The 24,847-nt window shown below is 41.7% G+C and overlaps 1 protein-coding gene across 3 annotated transcripts in view; it reads left to right on the top strand.

The window, feature by feature from the left end:
- The window catches only part of KIF19 (kinesin family member 19), a 68,706-nt gene that overhangs the window by 9,623 nt on the left and 34,236 nt on the right, over window positions 1–24,847 (top strand). For 2 of the 3 annotated variants that reach the window (XM_074224642.1, XM_074224641.1), the window contains exons 3-5: window positions 23,174–23,284; window positions 23,943–24,030; window positions 24,690–24,826. In XM_074224642.1, coding sequence (XP_074080743.1) covers window positions 23,174–23,284; window positions 23,943–24,030; window positions 24,690–24,826 — 336 coding nt within the window. Of the gene's footprint in view, window positions 1–23,173; window positions 23,285–23,942; window positions 24,031–24,689; window positions 24,827–24,847 lie in introns of those variants that run through there. The other variant, XM_074224643.1, reaches the window with a different exon arrangement.

Here is a 24,847-nt window from a genome sequence, read left to right as displayed (position 1 = left end):
GGAGCTCATATATGATTTTAGAGACAATAGGGAGTCAGAATTAACAAGAGTAAAATGAGCAGACTTATACTGCAAGAAGACCATTTTAAAAGCTATGCTGAATAAATGAGAGAGAACTGAGACAAAATCCAATTAAAACAAGGGTCCAAGTGAAAAATGATAAGAGTCTAGACCAGGGCAATGGTCTAGTGAGTAGAAAGAAGGAGTTGAATAGAAAGAATGGAAATTGTAGAGAAAAAAAAAACAATGAGATATGATGACTGATTGGTTCTATAATATGAGAGATAAGAGTCAAGGATAATAACAGAGTTGTACCAAGACAACTGACAAAGTAGCACCCTCAACAGAAATAACAAAATTCATAAAAGGGGAAGGGGAGAGGATTTTCAAGGAAAGAGAATGAGAATGATAAAGAGAATGAGGTCAAAGTCACCCTTGATGATGAGGCCCTCTGGGGAATCTACTACGACTCTAACTTTTGCCATCTTGATGTTTCCTAGAAGTTCCTAGAAGTGGTGGGGCCCCATCAAAGCAGCAAGACTTGCCAGCATTTCTGTAAAGCTAAGGAGACAGCTGTTGATGCTGGGAAAGGTACATGTTGGAACAGGTCAAGTTATAGGTTCAGTAAGTTTGAATTCACTGGTGCCCAGTGAATATCACTGCTGTGATAAGAAAAATGGGAGGTAAGCAGTCACCACTTCCCAAAGTCTGGCAAGAAGCAGTCTTGTGGCTATAATGAACCTGCTTTTCTTTCACAACTCTTTCTGAATAGGATGGTAAACATGACTACCACAAAACAGGTAGGGCAAATCACAAATTCCAAGCTACTAGAAAACTTCCAGGGGCTTTCTCCATCTCTGTTGCTTACTGGGAAAATATAAGATATTCCAAAGGTTTCTGAGCCTGTAAGGAGAAACAAGTGAATGAGAGGACTATGTCTGAGCCAGTTTGAGGAGAAGTTAGAGTTGGATTTATATTCTCACACAAGAATAAATTCTTCAGTACTGAAGTGGAGGAGAGAAGAGAGAGACTTTAGAGTATCTAGACCTTGAGTACATGGGCTCCAAAGGGTTATTTATATAATGTTTAAAGATTTAAGAAGCATGTCAATCGTTTCAGTTGTGTTCAGTTCATGTCGACTCCATTTGGAGAACTCCCTCACTCCTTATGAATTTCCCTATTTCTTTGAGGGAGCCACCTTCTTAGTTGTGCTAATATTTTGTTACTATCCTTGACTCTTATGTCTTTCTCTCATGTTATACAACCAATCAATTACTATATCTTATTGCTTTTTCCTTCACAGTTCCCATTCTTTCTACTCACCAGGTTAAGTAACTTCAGGTCTGGTACTCTATCCACTCTGCCCTTGGTACTATTATTTCCTCCATTTTACAGAGGAAGAAACTGAGGCTGAGAGAATAAGTGATTTGCACACCATCAGGCAGCTGGAGTCTGAGTAAGGATTTGAATTCAAGTCTTCCTGAACTTAAGTTCAGTGCTCTATCACCTAGCCTGAACAGAGGAGGAGGCCTATTTTTACAGATGAGGTTAGAGATAAAGTGACCCAAAAGTTGCATAGCTAATAGTGGCAGAAAGATGATCAGAATGTGCCACCTAGCCCCCCTAGCCAACATCTTTTAAAAAGCCTAGTAAGGGGGTAGCTAGGTGGTGCAGTGGGTAAAGCACCGGCCCTAGAGTCAGGAGTACCTGGGTTCAAATCCGGTCTCAGACACTTAATAATTACCTAGCTGTGTGGCCTTGGGCAAGCCACTTAACCCCATTTGCCTTGCAAAAACCTAAGGGAAAAAAAAAGCCTAGTAAGGGGGCAGCTAGGTGGCACAGTGGATAGAGCACCAGCCCTGGAGTCAGGAGTACCTGGGTTCAAATCTGGTCTCAGACACTTGATAATTATCTAGCTGTGTGGCCTTGGGCAAGACACTTAACTCTCTGCCTTGCAAAAAAAAAAAAACAACCCTAAACAAAAAGCCTAATAAAAGTGATACTTAGATTAAACCCAGAGTCTATTCCTAACTTTGAAGAAACACATTCAGTATGGGCTTAAATTGACACTGAGGAAGAAAATGGTATAGAGATGGGCCCACCCTAACTAACATGATGGCAGCCGGGTGGCACCAGTGGACAGTGCTCTTGAAGAGGCATATTAGCTTCTGACACATATTAGCAAGTCATTTAACAATTTGCCTCAATTTTGTCATCTGCAAAATGAGCTGGAGAAGGAAATGACAAACCACTTCAATATCTTTGCCAAGAAAACCACAAATAGGGTCCCAGAGTCAGAGGACTGAAAAAATGGCAACGGCAACAAACTGAGCATAACAGTGATTTATTTCCTTTTGTTCCCATTTCAACCTAAATGGTGTTGAGGAAAAGGTCATACTCTTGGGGGCTTGGTTTTGACAATTTACTAACTATATTTTCATGGGCAATTCACCTTTTATCTCTCTTAAGGTTTAGTTTTTCATCTGGATAACAAGATAGTAATACTTGTGCTACCCATCCCAGCCAGTTGTGCTGTTTGTGTTGTAAGGCTCATTAATGTGTGAGTTGCTATCATTGTTATTGTCAACAACATCAAAGTCTCTTTTCCTGTACATGTCTATCATCACCTATCAAGAAGTAATCAATCTGTTACCCTGTTTTAGGGTCTGTCAGTTGGACTTAAATCAGACCAGGAAGTCTCGTTAAGGCATCTGACAGGATTAAATCCTGGAAACAGACTTATTTAGGGAGTGGCAATTTGCAGAGGTAAAAGAAATCTGATAGAATGTTGAGGCTTAGAAAGGACAAGAGTAAGAGAAGAAGCATCTTAGTGAATCATGATACCTCCCCTTCTTCCTGCCCTGAAAATATCTCCAGCCCTAGCTTTTCAGACTATTTATTTGCAGGACCTAAGCCAACTGACTTTATTTACAATCCACTAATAGGCATTTGTCTGTTTAAAACCACCAACTGTCACCTTCCCCACCCCTTCTCATAAGGCCGAGGTAGAGCAGTTAGGAAAATCAGGGAGAATCTAGCTCACTTTTTAGAGGAAAGGAGAGGAAGAATAGAAAAAAGAGCTCAGAGATTTTAGGGAAGAGATGGATGATGCACAAAAGAGAGAACAGAAGTAAAGAAGGAGAAGTTCAGGATATAGAGAAAGAAGGGAGAAAAGGGTGGAAACAGAGCAAAAGTAGAAGGGGAAAGTGAGAAGAAAAGAAGGGAGGGACTGAAAAGGAGAGATTTAAGCTGTTAACCAGTCATCATATTGTGCAACACTGGGACATGAAATAGGGAGCTGACATGAGCCAGCCCTGTCCCCTAACTCTACCCCAACCAATTTTAGCATCAGTCTTTACCCATTTGTTCTGGAAAACCTGTGATTTCATGAGTCTAGAGAACTCCCTGTACAATTTATATAGTTTTAGTAACCCATAAGAGGTTAAGTGATTTGTCCATTCTCTCTCACACACACCCTTCCGAATAGTAAGAGATGAAATTTGGATTTAGTTCTTCCTGACTCTTCATACACTAGATTATCCTATATTCTGCTATCCCTCCTAATTCCCTCTCAAAATTTTAAAATGTTAAAGACAGAAGAAACCTTAGAAAGCATTTAATTCCAAGGTGCCAAACACAAGGTACACCAACATTCCAAAAGTAGCTGAACCAGATAAATTTTTTAACAAAATAAATAAAAATTTGCAAAACATAGATAATATTATATTTATTTATTTTTTAGGCTTTTGCAAGGCAAATGGGGTTAAGTGGCTCACCCAAGGCTACACAGCTAGGTGTATTATTAAGTGTCTGAGATGGGATTTGAACCCAGGTACTCCTGACTCCAAGGCTGGTGCTTTATCCACTGTGCCACCTAGCCACCCCAATAATATTATATTTAAAAGCTAAATTGAATTGTGACCTATGGGGATCCTTTCATAAAGTTAGAGGCCTCTTTTTCTATTTGAGTTTGACAGTTCTGAATCAATCCCCTTGTTTTTCAGATCAGGAAACTGAGGTCCAGAGAGGGGAAAGCAGCCTACCCCAATTGCCTCAGATGTGCTCTATTTTTCAGGAGGTCTTTCTATAGACTAGAGGAACAACTGAGACCTTTATTTTTATATGATTTAATGACATTTCCTGTCTTACCTCCTTTTCTGAGTGAGTAAAGATAGTGCTAAGGTGTCTTGGTTTTACCTTAATCCATCATCATCATCATCATCATTATCATCATCATCAATAACAACAATCCCTAAAACATAGTCAAAATAAAGACTGAGAGTAGTAATGGAAAGGGATGCTGGGGGTACCTAGAGTCAGAAGAGCCTGAGTTTAAATCCAATCTCAGACATTACTAGCTGTGTGTCCTTGGACAAGTCACTTAATCATGTTTTCCTCAGTTTCCTCATCTAAAAATGATCTGGAGAAGGGAATGACAAACCACTCTATTATCTTTGCCAAAAAAAATCTCAAATAAGGTCACAAAGAGTTGGATACAATTGAACAACAAAAATGGAGGAAAGCTGGGACTTTCTAAAAAAAAAAAAAACAACAGGTGCCTGTTTCCTCCTGGGAAACCTTTAAAAGATTGCATCCCCAGACCCCAAAGGATTGGATGAATGTACTTTGACTTGTATTCCTTTTCTTCACCAGTCTCTGGTTCTCCTGACAATTTCTGTTGGAGCACCCAGGGTAGAGAATAGATATAGGCTGAGAGCCCTTGTCAGGTAAAGAAGAAAGAGAAGAAAAATTCCTTAGAGTGAAGGTGAGGACAGGTGTAACCAAGTGTCACTTGTACTCTGCACTTCATGGGATCTTTACCTTTTTAGTGTCCTGGCCCTCCTTGGTGTCCAGTGAAGCTTATGGGCCCTTCTTGGAATCATGTTGTTAAACACATTGTTTTGCAAAAGAAGTCAATTAGCTTGAAATGCAATTATAAATTTTTTTTGATGAATTCACAGACATCCCCTAAATTAAGCAACCTTAGTTTCTACTATTCTCTTTCCTCATGCCCTCAGCAAGACTGTATCATCACCATAGAATGCTAGAGCTGCAGGGACTTTGGACCTCATCTGATCAGACCAGACCCACAAAGGACTTTGCCATATAGTTATTGGCATCCACAAACATATGATGAATATTAATTAGGTGCCAAGGACAGGGTTCCCCTTTTTTGTGCCATGGAACCTATTAACAGTCTGGTGGGCAGCCCCCCTCCACACCCTCCCACACCCCTTCCCTCTCCCCCGACTCCTTGCTGAATGCCTGACTGCACTAGGCCTGGTGGAGTGGGTGGGGTGGGAGGGGGTCTCTTGGTCCCCCCACCGGTGCCCTTCCCCCTCCCCAGGACCAGGAGCCCGCCACTTCCAGCTTCGTTACATTCTGTGCCTTCTCCCAGCCACAGAGGGGTGCTGGAACCCCCAACACTGTACAGAGCCGCAGGCTGAGCCAAGCAGCCCATGACCTGCCCCCCTGCCCCGGGCAGGGGCAATAAAACCGACGCAAAGAAAAAAAAAAACAGTCTGGTGAAGCCTATTCCTCTTTCGGAGGAATATTTTTAAATCTATACCATAAAATACATTGTACTACAATATGCCTTCTCAAGAGCTAGAGAAGAGCAGGAGAGAGGGAGAATTTGGAACTCAAAAAAATTTTTTTTGCAAGGCAAATGGGGTTAAATGGCTTGCCCAAGGCCACACAGCTAGGTAATTACTAAGTGTCTGAGGCTGGATTTGAACTCAGGTACTCCTGATTCCAGGACTGATGCTCTATCTCCTGCACTACCTAGCCACCCCTCAAAATTTTTTTAAAAGAATGATAAAATGTTTTTAATATAATTGAGAAATTTTAAATAACATTAATTCCATATATGTATATATGTACATGTATATGTTTATGTGTGTGTGTGTGTGTGTGTATATATATATATATATATATATACATACATATAGTTATCCACATGTTTTTTCCAAAAACAGACAGATTCACTAGAACACCTGGGTTTAATTTAAAAATAGACTTTGCCTTCAATAAACTTATAGTCTAGTAAGGAGGATAATGATGTTTGTCCTTCATTTTCAAAGAGACCATGACATCAGGGAGGTGATGCCATGGCAAGCACATGAATTGGATTTGAGTGAGGAGTATGCTGTGCTAAGTCACTAGCCTCACTTTCTTCTCCAGAACCATCTAGGTCCAAGGGCCAGATATGAAAAAGGATGACTGGAGATGGCCCAGGATGTGGGGGCAATCAGAGTTAAGTGCTTTGCCCAAGGTCACACAGCTAGTAAGTGTCAGAGGCTGAAGTCAAACTCCCATCCTCCTGATTCCAAGACCAATGCTCTATCCACTGCACCATCTAGTTGCCCTTAATAAGGGGGGATATATGGGGGGTGGGGGAGGTAAGGAAGATTACTATGAGTACAAAGAGGTACATTCCAAGTTCTGGATAAGGCAGATAAAAAATACAGCCTGACTTTGCCATTTACTAGCTGGGTGACCCTGAGAAAGTCACTTCATTTCTAAATCCATTAAATGAGGTGATGAATTGTAACCCATCAGAAAGAGTACTGGAGGGGGTGGCTAGGTGGCATAGTGGATAAAGCACCAGCCCTGGAGTCAGGAGTACCTGGGTTCAAGTCCGGTCTCAGACACTTAATAATTCCCTAGCTGTGTGGCCTTGGGCAAGCCACTTAACCCCGTTTGCCTTGCAAAAACCTAAAAAAAAAAAGAGTACTGGAAATTGAGTTATCAAAGGATCCATATTTAAATCCTACCTTTCCCACTTATTGGGCAGCTAAGTAGAGGATTGGGTCAGGAGTCAGGAAGACTCATCTTGAGTTCAAATCTGGCCTCAGACACTTATTAGCTGTTATGATCCTGAGAAAGTCACTTAACCCCGTTTTACTCAGTTTCCTCATCTGCAAAATGAGTTGGATAAAGAAATGACAAGCCACTCCAATGTGTCTGCCAAAAAAAAGCAAACAAAAAAAAACCAAATAGGATAACAAGAATTGAACACAAGGGAGCAACAATTAATAGCTATATAACTAGCTTGAGCAAATCATCATACTTCAAATTTTTTTGCTTCCTGTGAAAATATTCCTAGTTAAGGAAGACATCTGATCAAAAAGGGGCTAATTTAATCCTCTAATTCTGTGCTTCTTTCCTAAATTGATAGCTTTACCTTTCTGATCGGGGATTATGAGATACTCCCCTTCCCCTACATTTAAGGGAACAGCTGAACTCTTACAGAATAATATTTTTCTTTTGGAAATATAGCCCCACAACAAACTCTCTCACAAAGTAGTGCTATATTTAAAAAAATTAAAACCAGAGTCAAAAATTTTCAACGGGGGTATCTAGAAAATGAAAAGATTTTGTTGGGTTATTCACCAGACTTATTTTGGTCAAATTGCTTCCACTCTTTGAGTTTATGTTTACTCATCAGTAATAAGAAAGGATTGAACTAGGTGATCCCTGGTGGTCCATTCCAGCTCTTAACAGTCTTTTCTTCAGTGACTACTCACTTAGCCTTCTTTTGAACATTGTTTTTGTCTTTCCTCTCCTTTTGGAATGTCCTTCACTTCCCTTTACTCACCTCCCCCCCATCTTCATTCAAATACCTTCTCCAGAGCTCTTATTTTTTTCCTTATTGATAAACACTTCACATGATTCACAACATGTAGTCCATCTGAACCATGCTTCACTTTATACCAGCACCAACAGCACCCCTTTCCTATTGATCCTGCTCCTGTGCTGGTACCCTCTTTCCATCATTAGAACAATAATCAATCCAATACTACTCTACCAGAAATGATTGTCAGTTTATTTCCTTAAGGCTCCACTAAGCAACTCTGTGATTTTTTTTTATTTTTTTTTAGGTTTTTGCAAGGCAAATGGGGTTAAGTGGCTTGCCCAAGGCCACACAGATAGGTAATTATTATTAAGTGTCTAAGGTCGTATTTGAACCCAGATACTCCTGACTCCAAGGCCAGTGCTCTATCCACTGTACCATCTAGCTGCCCCAACTCTGTGATTTTTAAAAACAAAGCACCCCTCCCTGGCTATGGCTCTCCCACATATATTTTTTCCTTCTATTAGAATGTAAACTTCCTGAGGACAGGGACTCTCACCTTTTTAAAAAATGACTCATCAAAAGGAAAAAAGGCAAAGTACAGTCCTGTAATAATGATCTTTTCTCCATCCTCATCTTTCTTGATCTCTCAAAAAGGCCTCTTGACCACTCCTCTCCCTCTCCTTTGCTGAATCTTTCTTCAGAGCTCGATTCTAGGTCCTCTTATCTTCTCCCTCCTGGAGATCTCACTTGGTGATCTCATCAGCTTCCATGGAAGCTGATGATTCTCAGACCAACCTATCCAGTCCTCTTAATTTCTAGACTGACCATCTTGAACTGGATGCTCCATAGACATTTGAAATATAAATGTAAAATAGTTTGAAAATATAAAGCGAGACACTTTAACTTTTTTGTGTATTGTTGTATGTATTTGGTAGTCTGGTAAAGTCTATAAACTTTCAGAATAATTTATTTTTAAATTCATAATGAAAAGAAATGCTAAATTTCAGTTAAAGTTTATTGAAAATAAATATTTTTTCCTCTATACATTCTCCTTTACTCAGTCTTCCTTAAATCTATCTATGGACCCTTTAGGGAACTGGTCTTTGGAGATAAGAGATAAGAAACCCTGCCTCAGGTGGCACAGTGGATAGAGTGCAGGACTTAGAATTAAGGGAATTTGAGGGAGGGAAGTAAGATTGGGGGAAAAATTGTAAAACTCAAAATAAATAAAATCTTTAATTAAAAAAAAGAGAGAATTTGAATCCAAATCCTACCTTTATGAGTTGATAGAAAGATTAAATTAGTTAACATATATAAAACTCTTTGTAAATTTAAAGCACTTTATAAATGCTCATATTATTATAACTTATCATATTGTTATTTTATTAAAGGCTACATATATGTCAGCTACCATTATCACTCTATTTCTACCCTCCTCCTATAGTATTTTGATTCCCCCTTTGCCTGGTTTCTTGATTTTGTATGGTCCTGTCTCATCTCTATTTAATAATAAAGTTCTCTAGGGCAGAACTCAAGCTGCCTATTACATAACAGGTTGATTAATGAGTGTTTGTTAAATTAAAATGCAGTATTAAAACAGGTTTCATTTCTAAGTGGGAAAGAGGTAGAGAAAGTTTTTCATTTTCTGAGGGCCTAAGAACTGTTGATACAGGTTCCTTTATACCTGGAATCAAAGTGAAGTCATTTACGTGATAGACTCTTGTGAACTGCTTTCTGTCTATACCACCTTCACATATTAGATGGGGTGTTTACATTTGTTTCCCTATGCATTCCTAGCCTCTCCAAGATGGAGACAAATTTCAAATCCAATGAGGTGAATACACTTGCCCAAGGTCACTTAGCAAATTGGAACCCCAAACCTATTGTCCTCTCTGGAGAATCCAGTTATTTAGTATCAAGGCAGGAAGGAAGTCTTCAAATTTGAGGACTGGCAGAGTGGCAACACTACCCAAGGCTGTTTGTTCTTGGTCTTTCTCACCTAGGAGATGGAAGGAGGGGAGTGAGAGGAGGGAAGTGTGGAGCCTGGACTCTCTAACTAGGACAGATCCCTCTGATTAAACTCCCTGCCTCAGACTGAAAGGCCAATGCTTTCCCCTTACTGGTGTTGGATTTCCTGGCTCTGAGACAACAGCAAGATGGTCGGAAACTTTGGAAAGGTCAAAATCTGCATTGAAATGGGAGCCAGGGACTGAGAGGAAAAGAAGTTTAAGCTGAGACCACTAGAGCAGAGTCCCCACTTTTTCTGAATGCTGTGGACCCCTCCAGTAGCCTGGGAAAGCCAATGGACCCTTCTTGGAAGACTTAAGTGCATAAAATAAAATATGCAGAACTGCAGAGGAAATGGATTCTATTGAAATTAAAATGTAAATTTTTTTTCCCTTCCAATTTGAGACATCCCTGAAATCTCCCCCTCACTACCACCATCATCCTAGTAAAAGACTCTTCATTCTAGAAACAGGATTGTCAACCTGCCATGACTGGCCATTGCCAGCCAGGATGCAGAAGGGTGAAGCATATAGCTTGCATTTATATTCCTAGGGCTTTGCAGAGTGGCAGGCACAGAATAGGAGCTTAAAAAGGTTTGTTGAGCTGCATCTTTGGGGCTTCCTGCCCTTTTCTCTCCCCACCCCACCCCCTGACTCTGCAGGCTCCTCACCTCCACCTTCCCTCTGAAGTGATGAACCACTGATTCTCTCCAACTGATAATTTAACTCAATTCATCAAACATTTATTAAGCACTTACTATATACAAAACTAGAGATACAAAAACCAAAAAAAGGTGAAAAAAATCACTGTTCTTTAAGAGTATATAGTATTTTAGAAGAAGACTCACACAACCCCTTTAGCTGTAGGCACCTAAAATGCTGTGGGCTGGAGAAAGCAGTAATTGATTAGCAGAAGAGACAAATGGGGAGTGTCTTGGGACAAATGGGTGAGGGGCAATAAAGCCCACTCCCCACAGGCTTGGTGAAGAAGGACTGGGCTGAGTGCCCATCTCATGTTGTAGCAACAGGTGGAAGATTATTTCCACTGAGCTCTACCTGTTTTCTCAGGTTCTGGTGACATCCCTGTTGGTTTTGCTGACAATAGGGACAGATGCAATGCTTCTCCTGCATCTTTCAGATCAAAAGGACAGAGGCAGGTGGGCAAGGAGCATTTGCTCAGAAGGAAAGTGGTTTGGGGGCTGCTGGCAGTTATGAGAAAGCTCAGCCTCTAGGTTCTCTTCCCCAGCTCTGTAAGGATTCACTGGAGAGGGGTCTAGGTAAAGTCAAACAAGAGAGATTTTTTTTTTAGTGTAAATAAAGAAGATCCAAAGAGATGAAATTATTTGCTACAAATCTATTAGGTAGTGAATAGACCAAGATTCAATTTACATCTATTTCCAAATTTACTTCTCTATACAGCCTCAAAAAAGGTCTCAAAAATATATATATATACTCAGATCAGGGAGTTTGGGTCTTTACAATTTGTTTAACCTCTCAAATACCAAATTTTCTCATGTGAAAAATAATAACATCAGGATGTTGATGATGATGATGATGATGATGATGATGACGATGACGATGACAATAACAAATAGAGTGCCTTAGTGGTAAACAGCTGAACTACTCAAGAGTTTACTATAAGGTTGGAATGAGGATTTGCTGTGTGACCTTGGGCTAGTGTGTTCACATCTCTGGACCTAAAATTTGTCTCTGTCTGGGAGTGAGTAAGAACATTTAGGGTTCCTTCCTGATACATAAAAATAAATGTAACCCCCCCCACCCTAATATGGGGAAGGTGGTACAGACAAAAAGTAGTTCACAAGAGCTTATCCCTTAGGTGACTTCATTTAGAGTCCAGCTACACAGGAATCTGTGTCAACAATTCTTAAAGCTTCCGAAAATGAAAAACTTCTCCCCTCCTCACAACACACATGCATATACACCTTAGAACTGTTATCTGTTTCAACACAGCAATTTAAGTCAATAATCAGCTAGTTGGCTCAGTGGATAGGAAGATCTAAATTCAAACCCAATCTCAGATACTTACTAGCTATTGTAAAATGAGGATAATTATGACTTTTCAGGTTTGTTATGAGGATAAAATGAGGTAACATTTGTAAAAATATTTTGCAAACTTTTAAGCACTAGTTATCATAGACTTTAGAGCCGGAAGGGACCTTAGAGATTTCTCAGTCTCAAATTTTCACATGTGAAAAAAATAACATCAGGATAAGGATGATGATTTTACAGATGAGTTGGAGGCATAGAGAGAGGTTAAGTGAATTGCTCAATCACACAACTAAGTAAATGAGTCAGGATTTTAAACTATATCTTCCTGAATCTAGGTTTAACACTTTTCTACTACACTGATCCTTAATATATGTGAAAGCATTTTGTTTTGTTTTTGATGATAAAGCACAGTTGTGATTATTATTGTTGCTATTCCCAAGGCTTCTGTCCCTGTCTCACTTCCTTTCTTTTGAGGCAAACAGGGTTGAGTGACTTACCTAGGGTCACACAGCTAGTAAGTGTCTATGGTCACATTTGAACTCAGGTTCTGCTGACTCCAGGGTGGGTGCTCTATCCACTGCACTACCTAGCTGCCCCTTCTTTCAACTAAAGGAAATTCAGAGCACTCTGGGAATTTGGAAGCTAGGGCCTCTTAAATAGCTCTAGCAAAAGAGATAGCCACTCCTGAAGGCCTTCTAACTTCTCCCAAATCTCCTTGCCCAGGTGCAAATTCCTGACCCTTCCCCTCTGATCCAGGGCTTGGCTTCTAGTCACCTGGCTGGACTTCACAGAGGCCTCATTGTCTGCCTTAGCAGATAGGAATGGGGAGCAGCCCTTGTGGGGGTGTGGTGGGGGCCAGACACTGGAAAGGAGTCAGACTGGAGCACAGACAGAAGGGGGCTCAGACAAAGCCCTCATTAAGAGAAGATCATGGCAATGCCAATAATGTCCTGAGTCAGGATATGGGATAGCCTAGGGAACTTTTGCCCAAGGTGCTCTGACCTATGGTGGAGGACTTTAGACATCTGAAGGTGACTATAGTGGGAGATCAGATTTATGGGCAGACAGGTCCTCAAGATGATTTGTTGGCAGTCTCTCTCAGGATTAGCCCCTCGGCCTCCCCTGGGCAGCAGAATTGCCATCCAGTGACTATGGGGTTGAAAAGAGGCAAACTGAGCTGGCGCCCAGTTACATTCCACTGGGATCCATCCAAAAAATGCTCAGAGTGGTTTTGTCCTCAGCTGGGCCTGAAACCAGAGCCTAGTTTATTGTTTTGGCTCAGCAGACCCAAGATGGGAACCTGATCATGGAAGAGAATGTTGAGAAGAGAGCATTCTTGAAGGGACATTTCTGCTGGGAACCAGGGTTCATTTGTCCAGCATTTATTGAGTTCCTGTATCTTGCCCAGTGGGCAGTTAGGTGGCATAGTAGATAGAGCACTGGGTCTGGAGGATCTGAGTTCAAATCCAGGCTCAGACACATACTAGCTATATGATCCTAATCAAGTCATTTAACTCTGCCTCAGTTTCTTCTTCTATCAAATGAGCTGGAGAAGGAAATGGCAAACCACAACAGTATTTTCGCTAAGAAAATCCCAAATGGGGTCATGAAGAGTCAGACACAATTGAACATCACCAACAACAAAATCATGCCTTGTGCAGGAGATAGACAGAAACAGACTAATCCTTGCCGTGAAGGAGTTTATATTCTACTAATAAGGGGTGAGATGGAGAAGACAACAAAAACATAGAAAATTAAATATAAGATAAATACAAAGTCACTGTGGGAGGGGTGGCTCTATCAACTAGACTTAATGCGAAAGGGTAGTGAGCTGAAGAAAGCTAAAGATTTTGTAAGTTAGAGATGAAGAAGGAGTGCATTCAGAAACAGTCTATGAAAAGGGATGGCAGGGGTAGAAAGTGGAAAAATATGGAGAGAGTATGGCAAACAATTCACTTTGATTGAAAGGTAGAGTAAAGGGTAATAATGTATAATAAGCCTTGATATGTAGGCTGGAGACAGATTGTGAAAGATTTAAAAAGTGAAAACAGAGGCATTTGTTTATTGTCTGAGAATCAAGAGTAGAGTTTTTTGACCAGGGAATGCATGCGCTTTAGAAATCTTAGTTTGCCTAACAGCAATATGGAGGTGATGATCAACCTTTTTTATTTATTTATTTTTTAAAAAAACTTATTTATTTATTTATTAATTTAATATTTATTCTCATTTTGTACAATTGATGTTATTTTTACATTAGTAAAATATTCTTGTTTAAGAGTAAATGAGATACCCTCTCCCCCCATAAATATAGACTTGCTTCAGTGATAAAGTAAAGGGGAGAGAAAAAAATTAAAATTAAAAAAATAATAGTAATAATTGTAGGTATGGCCAGGTGGTGCAATGGACGAAGCACCAGCCCTGGAGCCACGAGCACCTGAGGCCACATCTGGCCCCATACACTCAACAATCACCCAGCTGTGTGATATGCAAGCCACCTGAACCCCACTGCCCTGCAAAAACCAAAAAAAAAGGAAAAAAAGACCCAAAATAAAATAAAATACTAATAATGGTAGGGGTGGCTGGGTGGTGGACAGAGCATTGGCCCTTGAGCCAGGAGCACCCGGGTCCAAATCCTCCCTCAGACACCCAAGGATCCCCCTGCTATGTGGCCCCGGGCAGGCCACCCAGCCCCATGTGCCCTGCACCCCCCCCAAAAAATAATAATAATAAAAAATGTGCTTGAGTCTTTGCTCCAACACCAACAACTCTGTCGTGAGTGGATCACATTCTTTAGGATAAATCCATGGCAAAAGTTACTTCCATATTTTTCCACAGTTGCCATCGCTGATCGCAACTCCCTCCTTTCTTATTTCTCCACTACCATGTACTATATTTTCTCTCTCCTTTCACTCTGACTCTGCTGTAGGGTAGCTGAGTGGCACAGCTGACAGATCCATGGCCCTGGGGTCAAGAGGCCCCGAGCCCACATACCACCCCTTAGGCCCAGCATCCACTTGGCCCTGTGGTCCGGGACAGGCCATCCAATCCCAGCCCCTTGCAATAAGTAAAAAGAAAATGTGTTATATCTGACCACTCTCCCCCCATGGTCCATCCTCTCCTCCATCATTCACATCCCCACCACTCCCCCCTGCTCCCCCCTCCTTCTTACTCCAGATGTCTATACCCCATTGAGTATATATGCTGTTTCCTCTCCTAACCACCTCTGATGAGAGCAAAGTTTCCCTCATTCCCCCTTGCCTTCCCCCCTTCCATATCATTGCAATAGCTCATTATAATAAAGAAAAATCTTATTATATGAAATATCTTGGCCTATTCCCTCTCCTTTTTCTTTCTCCCATTACATTTCCCTGTGTTTTTTTTCTATTGACTCCATTTTTACACCATATTTTATCTTCAAATTCAGCTTTCTCCTGTGCTTCAACTATAAAAGCTCCCTCTACCTGCTTTATTAACTGAGAAGGTTCATGTGAGTATTATCAGTGTCATTTTTCTATACAGGAATACATGCAGTTCATCATCATTAAGTCCCTCGTATTTTCCCCCTCTCCTCCAATCTCCATGCTTCACCTGAGTCCTGTATCTGAAGACCAAACCTTCTGTTCAGCTCTGGCCATTCCAAGAGGAACATTTGAAATTCCCCTGGTTCATTGAAAGTACATCTTTTTCCCTGGAAGAGGACATTCAGCCTTGCTGGGTAGTTGATTCTCGGTTGCATTCCAAGCTCTTTTGCATTCCGGTATATTATAATTCCAAGCCCTACAAGCTTCCAATGTAGTTGCTGCTAAGTCCTGTGTGATCCTGACTGTAGGTCCACAATATTTGAACTTCTGGCTGCTTGTAATATTTTCTCTTTGACTTGGGAGTTCTGGAACTTGGCTATGATATTCCTAGGGGTTGGTTTTTTGGGATCTCTTTCTCGGGGGGGATCTGTGGATTCTCTCCATTTCTATTTTGCCCTCTGCTTCTAGAATATCAGGGCAATTTTCCTGTAGTAATTCTTTGAAAATGATGTCAAGGCTCTTTTCCTGATCATGACTTTCAGGTATTCCAATAATTTTTAAATTATCTTTCCTAAGTCTGTTTTCCATATCAGTTGTTTTTTCAATGAGATATTTCACATTTTCTTCTAATTTTTCATTTTTTTGATTTTGAAGTATTGATTCCTGATTTCTGGCAAATTCATCAATCTCCCTGAATTCTATTCTTTGTCTGAAGGATCTGTTCTCCTCAGAGAGTTTTCTTATCTCTTTTTCCATCTGGCCCATTCTGCTTTTTAAAGCATTCTTCTCCTCAATAACGTTTTGAACTGTTTTATCCATTTGACCTAAGCTGGTTTTTAGCATGTTATTTTCTTCAGCATTTTTTTAGATTTCCTTGACTAGGCTGCTGACTTCATTTTCATGTTTTTCCTGCATCTCTCTCCTTTCTTTTCCCAGTTTTTCTTCTAACTCCCTCATTTGATTTTCAGTCTTTTTTGAGTTGTCAGAGCCTGAGCCCAATTTCTGTTTTTCTTGGAGTCTTTAAATGTAGGAGCTTGTGCTTCCTCATCTTCAGACTGAGTATTTTGATCCTTCTTGGGCTCATTTGCAAAATATTTCTCAATTTTGTTCCTCTTTTTTCTCTGCTTGCTCATTTTTCCCAGCCTGCACCTGTTTTGGGGGTGCTTCCTGATCTTTTGGGACACTCCCACAAGGGTCTCAGTGTGTGAGGCTCTGTCCTCCCTCCTGGTCTGTGAATAAGCACCTCCCTCTGCCACGGGGCTGAGGTGGGGGGGGGCTCTGCTGTTCTATGGGGGGGCCTAGACTGTGATCAGGTTCTGAATGTGGTCAGAACCCCAGAGTCCTGTTCCAGAGGCAGAGGACAGAGCTTTGCAGTCTCTCTTCACTCCTCTCCCTAGGTTCAATGGGCTCATGCCCTGGGGGCTCCTGATTACAGGCTCAGCCTGCTCTGTTCCTGGATCTGGGCTGCGGAAAGACCAAGCTCCAAGCTGCTCACTGTGTGCCCTGAGGGCTGGGCTCCACATGCTGGCTCTGGCAGAGTTCCCCCGCTGTTCCCCCACTTTTTGCCTGGTGCTCCCCCGGGGCGTAGATGGAAACCGCCCCCGTGGCTCACAGCCGTGGCTCCCAGCGCCCTGGGGCTGCCCCCAGGAGGCTGAAGTTCTTTTGCTCTTGCGGGTCACTCCTCTGGCGGGCCGCCCCTCCGACCTGGGGGAACAGAGCCTTTCTGCTCTTTTCCAGGTTACCTTGAGTAAGAGAACTGCCTCAATGGGTCACTCTGTGGGTTCTGTCTCTGGAAAGCTTAGTTAGAGTCCTTAGCTTAAGAATTTTATCAGAGAGCACCATCTTGGCTCCACCCCCTGTCCATCAATGATCAACCTTGATGGACTTGCTCATCCCTGCGGTGCAACAACCAGGGACAATTTTGGGCTGTCTGCAATGGAAGACCATCTGTATCCAGAGAAAGAATTATGAACTTTGAACAAAGACCAAAGACTATTACCATCAAATCAGAAAAAAAAGTTATCTTATTATGTAATTTTATTATCTCATACTTTATTTTTCTTCCTTAAGGAGCAAACTGAGGCAGATAGAAGTGAAGTGATTTGCTCAGGGTCACTTAGTAACTGTGAACTCAGGTTCTCCTGACTCTGGGTCTAGCCCTATATCCACTGGGTCACTAAATTGCTTTCAGATAGAAAGAAATGTAGCAGAGATAAGTATCACAAAAGCTACCTTAATCCAAGGGAGAACTCAAGAAAGAAAATAATTTTTAAAAGGTCATTGGATATTATGCTTAATTGTGCCCCTGGTAAAATGTAAACTGCTTGAAATCTTCATCTTTACTATCTTAGCACCTACCACAGGGCCTGGCACAAAGCAGGCTCTTAATAAATCTTTGTGGAATTAAATTCCTCTTTGGCACACCAATATATGGAGTCCCTCTCCCCAAAGTAGCTTGAACATACGCATCCCTCAGATATTAGGTCTCTGCTCCCACCTACTCCTTAAATTACCAGGTAATAGATAACTGTATAGACCAAAGCAACACTACAGGATTGCCTCTGGGGAGCCTGAGCTGGGAAAAGGGGCCCGCCCATTTGGTGTTCACTGTGGAGAGAAATTGAGTAGCCCCAGCTAGGGAGGTCTACTGTTGTCTTGATTAGAAGGGCTGCTGAAGGCTTCTGGGAGACAGTGACTAGACTTGTTTTTGTCTTTGACAAAATGCTTTTCATTAAAAAGCATTTACTGTGCTAGCTAATGCCTCCCTGCTGAGAATAAAATGCCTCCAATTCATCCTGTATATATACATGCAGGAAATGTGCACCATGTTTCTTCCGTTAGACCAAGAGCTCCTTAAGGGGAAGGGACTTGGGGTGGGGGGCAGCAGGCATTGCCTTTCCTTGTGTTGTCATCAATTCTGGCAGTGTTGGTCCCAAAATGGTCAAGTGGTCAAACATTTATTAAGTACCTTTCTCTGCCTCATTCTCTCTCTCTCTCTCTTGTCCTCTCCTCTCTCTCTCTTCTTTCACTCTCTCTTGTCCTCTCTCTCACTCTTCTCTCTTTCACTCTCTCTTTCTCTCTCTCTGCCTTTCTGTCTCTTCTCTCTTGTCCTCTCTTTCTCTGTCTTCCCTCTCTTTTCTTACTCTCTCTCTCTCTCTTGTCCTCTCTGCTTTTATTTCTCTTTCTTCTCTCCTCTCTCTCGCTTCTCTCTTTATCTCTCTTCTCTCATTCTCTTACTCTCTTTCTCTCTTGTCCTCTCTCTCTCTCTCTGTGTCTGTATCTCTCTCTGTCTCTGCCTTTCTTTCTTTCCCCCTCTCTCTTGTCCTCTTTTTCTTTGTGTGTGTGTGTCTTTTTCTCTATCTCTCTCTTCTCTCACTCTTTCTCTCTTATCCTCTCTTTCTCTCTGTGTCTGCCTTTCTTTCTCTTCTCTTTCTCTTCCTCTCTTTCCTGTCCCTTTTCTCTCTCCATCTTCTTTCTCTTCTGTTCCCCCTTCTCTGTCTTCCTCTCTATCCTCTCTGTCACACACACACACACACACCACACATATATATATATATATATTTATATATATATATATATATATATATATATATATATACTTGCAAAAATATATTCAGTGTAAATAGAAGGTAAACACTAGAGGGAAAGGACCATGGCAGGGTAGGGGTGAGTTGGGGCAAAGAAGCAGGATGAAATGTATCTTGTAGAAGTTGGGATTCAAGCTGAGTCTTGAGGAAAGCCCAGGAAGCTATAATGTGCAGTGGAGGCATGGTGGAGGCAATATGGACCAGGTGCTTTGCAGCCTGAGAATTCTTCAGGAGTTTTACCTCCTGATCCCACATTGTGACAGTCTCACAGTCCTACTCCTGATACCCAACAATGTCCCATCCTTCCTATCCTCTCTCTCTCTCTTTTTTTAGGTTTTTGCAAGGCAAATGGGGTTAAGTGACTTGCCCAAGGCCACACAGCTAGGTAATTATTAAGTGTCTGAGGTCAGATTTGAACTCAGGTACTTCTGACTCCAGGGCTAGTGCTCTATCCACTATGCCACCTAGCTGCCCCCCTTCCTGTACTCTCTAGAGTTCTCTGTGGGAGGCAGCAGCTGAGAAATGGAAACTTTAAATTCCCTCCTGGAAGCCTTTCCTGATAGAGCCTGAGGCCACACCCACCCACCTATAATAATCCTTAGTCAATTTGCTGTGTTTTTGAGCGTTCTTAAGGTCTTTTTCATGCAGTTCTCTTGTCTTGATATTGAGCTAGGAGAGAGGTTTTAATCATATTTGTGGTTAGCTTTCAGGGGAATGGTAATGAATGAGAGGAAAAATTCATCTTTATAAGTGGTTTCCTTTACAATCCTATATATTTTATGCATTTAAAAATATTCTTCCAAGGAGGGGTCCCTTGACAGAAACACACCTAAGAACTGATGACCTAAGAGCCTCTGAAGGCTGTGACTGTCAGTTGACTTCCTTCCTTTGTAGTCCCTTATCTATTACTTCTCTCTGTTGTATAAACATTGCTGTCCCTCAAAAGACTGTGAACTCCTTGAGAGCAGGGACTCTAGTATCCCAGTGCCTGTAGAATAAATAAGTGTTTACCAAACATGCTCAATGGAATTGAATCCTTCCATCTTCCCAGGATATACTATGCATTCTGGGATTACTTACACACAACAGTGGCTCAAACTCTTTCTCTAGACTATCCTAATTGTTACCAAAAAAAAAAAAATGAGGCTACACTTCCTTCCCTCACCACTCTGTCTTTTATAGAGACACTGGGTTGGTGTGGTACAGTGGAGATCATAAGGGCTGGAGTCAGGAAGGTTTATCTTCCCCAGTTCAAATCCAACCTCAAACACTTGCTAGTTGTGTGACCCTGGGCAAATTTAACCTTGTTTGCTACAATTTCCTCTTCTGTAAAATGAGCTAGAGAAGCAAATGGCCAGCCACTCCAGTATTTTTGCCTAGAAAATCCCAAACAGTCACAAAGTGTTGTACAAAATTGAAAAATGACTAAATAACAACAGAGTGGGGAAAAAAAGGGGAAATAGCACAAGATTTGTGTTTATAAGCAGAACAAGGAGGAAAGACTGCTGTTGCTATTTAATTCTCATTGATGAGGAGGAAGACGAAAGGTAAAGTAGGATTCAGGGATTGAGATAGGGAAGGGCAAGCCCAAGATGCTGGGAGAGGCCCTGGTCTCCCTTCAGCATTCACATGCCCTTAGGAAGCTATCTGGCAAACTCATTACAATTCTGAGTAGAACAGGTCAGACGCTTATTATCCCCATTAATTGTGGCCCAGCCAGAGCCCTGGAGAGCTAAGCCAACACCTGGGCATAGATCAGTTCTTAGAGGTGCCAGCCAGCTCACCTTATCAGGGAGGGGTAGGGTAGACCTGGCTTCATCTCAGAAGAACTCCCTGGTACGGCCACTGGAAAGGGTTCTGAGGTTGCTATAGGATTGAATCTCAATTGCAAGTAAAGTAATGTAACAACACTGACATTTGGGCACCTTAGTTGGTTATTTTCACAGTTACAAGGAATAAGAATGCTTTCTGTCTTTTCTCGCCTTCCTTCCAAACTCTACCCAAAACTTAACTTCTCTAGGAGAAAAAAATACAAAGGAGTAAATGGTATATAAGTGGAATTTCATGCTTCTATTTACCCTGTTAGACTGAGAGGTACCTGAGAGGACAAATTGTCTTTTGCCTTTCTTTGTATCTTTCGTTGTGCTTCGTATATAGGAAGACTTTAATAAATGCTTATTGATTGACTATTAAGGGCAGCAGCATATTCACAGAATGCAGTCATTCTATGGGAGGCTGGTATCTATCTCTGGTATGTATTCATGTGGATGTATATACATAAGGGGGAAGCTAGGGGTGAAGGGGATAGAGCATCAGACCCAGAGTTAGGAAGACCCATCTTACTGAGTTCAAATCCAACCTCAAACACTTACTAGCTGTGTGACCCTGGGTAAATCACTCAACCTTGTTTGCCTCAGTTTTCATATCTGTAAAACTAACTGGAGAAGGAAATGGCAAAGCATTCTAGTATCTTTGTTAAGAAAACACACTCTTGGGGCAGCTAGGTGGTGCAGTGAATAAAGCACTGGCCCTGGAGTCAGGAGTACCTGGGTTCAAATCCAGACTCAGACACTTAATAATTACCTAGCTGTATGGCCTTGGGCAAGCCACTTAACCCCACTGCTGTGCAAAAACCTAAAAGCAAAACAAATATAAATGTTGAAAACTATCTTTGCATGTAATTGGAAAAAATAAAATAAAATAACATTCAAAAAGAAAGAAAACTCCAAATGGGATCATAAAGAGTTAGACATGACTGAAAAGGACTGAACATATCTATCTTAAATCGTGCTCTCTGCTTATAGATTCTCCTGTTTATTGGAATCTTGTGCTTGCCAAGGCATTTGATATTAATAGATCTTTCTTTCATGCAGATTTCCAAATAAGATTAGGATCTGTTCCTCTCCTCTACACCTCAGCCTGATGCCTGATCTAAAGTAGGGTTGTGTCTCCTATCTCTTTAAAGGGGTCAAAACTTCTTCATAAATCTCTACCAGAACCAGTATCAACTATATCATAAAAGGGTTTGGCAGCCACCAGATTTTCATTGTTAATATTCAGCTATCACATAGACATGACAATGGAAAGGGCAGAGGAGGTTGACTCAATCAGAAGATAAATAATGAAACTGGCCAGTTTGACCGCAGTCAGAAATCAGTCTTTTTCTTGCCTTTTCCTGCTCTGATAGAACAAAAGAGAAAGAGGAGAATAGGGGGCTTGTTAGAAGTATTCTATCAGCTCCCAGTGTCACTGTCCTGTTGAAGCACCCTACTAGAGTCCTGAGAAAAGGGATATAAGAGCTTTTCTCTAGACAGCAAACTTGGCTCAACCCCACTAGCAGTACTCTCTTCTGCAGGGCATTGCAACTATGGGCAATTGAATTCTTTTCTACCATTGCCTTCTTTCCAAAAGTCTTCAAAGACAAGTCCAAAGAGAGGAAACTGGTGAATTCAGGGACAGCATCTGTTGGAGTGTACCTCTCCATGGTAATGCTACCTGGGCGGGGAGCCTAGGAGCCTGGGAAGCTAGGATTATGTTCCTAAACTGTGCTTCTTTTTATAATGCCTTTGTGCATGTTCTTGCATCACTTCTATTGTCTTGTCTTATCTGGCATAGTGACAGAGTTTGTCCTGTAAAATAGATACAATCTTAGAATCTGTGAGCAAAGTACAGAGGGGGGAGGGAGGCACCCAGAAGGCAAAGGAATGGAATCTTTCCCCACCTCAGCTATCTTCCTCTTTTCCCAACTTTTTTTCACTCTGAGGGTGTGAACATCCCTAGGGATGAGTAGATGATCCAGAAGGCAAACAAAAAGTTGATAGGAATCATGATTTTGAGGAGTTAAGATGAAATCATAGATGTGAAAATAATTTTTAAAAGTACCATGCCAGTCATATCAGAAAAGGATTTGGCAGCCACCAGATTCTGAAAAAACTCCATACTTTACTTTCTTTTTGTTGTTTAAATGTGAGTAGTCCAAGAGAAATCTGGGGAGATCCTCTTATACTTCCCTTTAAGAAAAGTTCCTCCCCTCTGGCCCCCACTTCTAGCCCCTTTTCCCCTAACTCCTGCCTACTTCATTGATAGCCTCCCTCACCAGCTGTCCAATCTAAGTCATTCCCTTACTGTTGTTCTTGTTGTTGCTCAGTTATGTCTGACTCTTTGTGATCCCCTTTGGAGGTTTTTTGGGCAAAAACACTGAAGTGATTTTGCCATTTCCTTCTCCAGATCATTTTCCAGATGAGAAAAACTGAGATAAAGAGGGTTAAGTGACTTGATCAAGGTCACGCAACTAGTAAATGTCTGAAGTTGAATTTGAGCAGTTTTGACTTAGCTTTACTTCCACTTAGCTACCCAGTGATTCCCTAGTCTGCCCCAGAAGTAGGGAGGTACCGCTTCCTGACATGTTGGTCATAAGACCCCCACCCTTTCTCAGTAGTTCCTTCCTGACAATTTCTGGGGTTTTTGCAGATGGTGGTTCTGATGGACCCAATGGAGGATCCAGATGATATTCTCCGAGCCCACCGATCCCGGGAGAAGTCCTACCTATTTGATGTGGCTTTTGACTTCACTGCCACTCAGGTGAAGGATCAGAGATGGAAAAACCAACATAGGACCAAAATAAAGAAAGGATCTATTATTTGTCCTTAAGAAGCCATCACTCTGCCCTGGGTTTTGTATACAACTATTAGAAACTGCTTCAGTCCTGTTTTGGAGAGGTGTGGCTATCTTTGCTTATGAACATGTGCATATTTAAATGTATTTCTCCAAAGCATACTAATTCAAATATAGATACATACATATATACATACTGAGTAACTATGAATGTCAGCAAACACTGTGGGACTCACATTTGGTTCTCTTCTGAGCTAGAGAAGTCTAAGATCCCACTAGATTAACCCAGATGGTAAGATGGACCTGAGAATTGATGCTCTCCTGGGGATTCCCTCACCTGACTCACCTCAGAATGTCCCTAGTATATATTTTAAGGCAGCAGCTGGGAAGGGGGCCAGGAAAAGGCTGGAGGAGCCAGTTGGTGTACTGAGTTCTGTTTCCAGCTGGCATCCCTAATGAACTGAAAGTAAAGAGACTCCCCACCTCCTCAGTGTCACCTCTCCAGGGTCTGGGTGTTCTTAAGGACCTCAGGTTAAGTAGGATCCAGAAACAGAAACTGTTTTCTACAGTGGGAAGCTGGGCATGTTCTGAACCCCTCACATTCCTAATTTCCCTTTCTTTGCAGGAGATGGTTTACCAAGCCACTACAAAGAGCCTCATTGAAGGGGTCATCTCTGGCTATAATGCCACCGTCTTTGCCTATGGCCCCACTGGTGAGCTGGCTGGCTCAGCACCTGGCTTCTGCCTCCCCAGATGTCCAGAACCAAAAGAGCCCACCTTCTTTGCCCACCTGATCCCCAAACATGGAGGTTGACCAAGTCCCACCAGCAAGATGTTTATTTGATATTTCATATTGATGTTTATTTGATATTCCCACTTCACTATCACAAGAATGACTTGGCCAAATGTAAACCTAAGACATCATGAACTTCATATCCCACCCCCATCTTCATCCAGGGCCATCCCATACTAGAAGCCCCCTCCTCCCACCCACATGCTTCTAGGCAGAGCCCTACCCTTGCTTTTTTTTTTAGTTTTTTTTTTTGCAAGGCAATGGGGTTAAGTGGTTTGCCCAAGGCCACACAGCTAGGTAATTATTAAGTGTCTGAGGTCAGACTTGAACTCAGGTACTCCTGACTTCAGGGCCAGTGCTCTATCCACTGCGCCACCTAACTGCCCCCCTACCCTTGCTTTTCAATAGCCTCTCATTGACCCCTCCCAAGAAGGGACATGGTGCTTTCCCCACAGATATAACTTTCAGAGCAAGGACAGGAAAGAGTTATCCATGAAAAGAAATCTTTTAGGTATGGCCTTCTCCAGTCATGTGACATCTATAATCCCCTGCTCACATACTGTTCTTTCCTGCCTCCAGGCTGTGGGAAAACCTATACCATGTTGGGCACTGATCATGAACCTGGCATCTATGTTCGGACCCTCAACGACCTATTCTGTGCCATTGAGAAGACCAGTAATGACATGGAATATGAAGTGTCCATGTCCTACCTAGAGGTAGGTCATCCTAATTAAGAC

The sequence above is a fragment of the Macrotis lagotis genome, chromosome 2 (assembly GCF_037893015.1).
Source record: "Macrotis lagotis isolate mMagLag1 chromosome 2, bilby.v1.9.chrom.fasta, whole genome shotgun sequence".
Lineage (NCBI taxonomy): Eukaryota > Metazoa > Chordata > Mammalia > Peramelemorphia > Peramelidae > Macrotis > Macrotis lagotis.
Note: the sequence above shows the minus strand (reverse complement) of the source record. Positions and strands in the feature narration are given on the sequence as shown.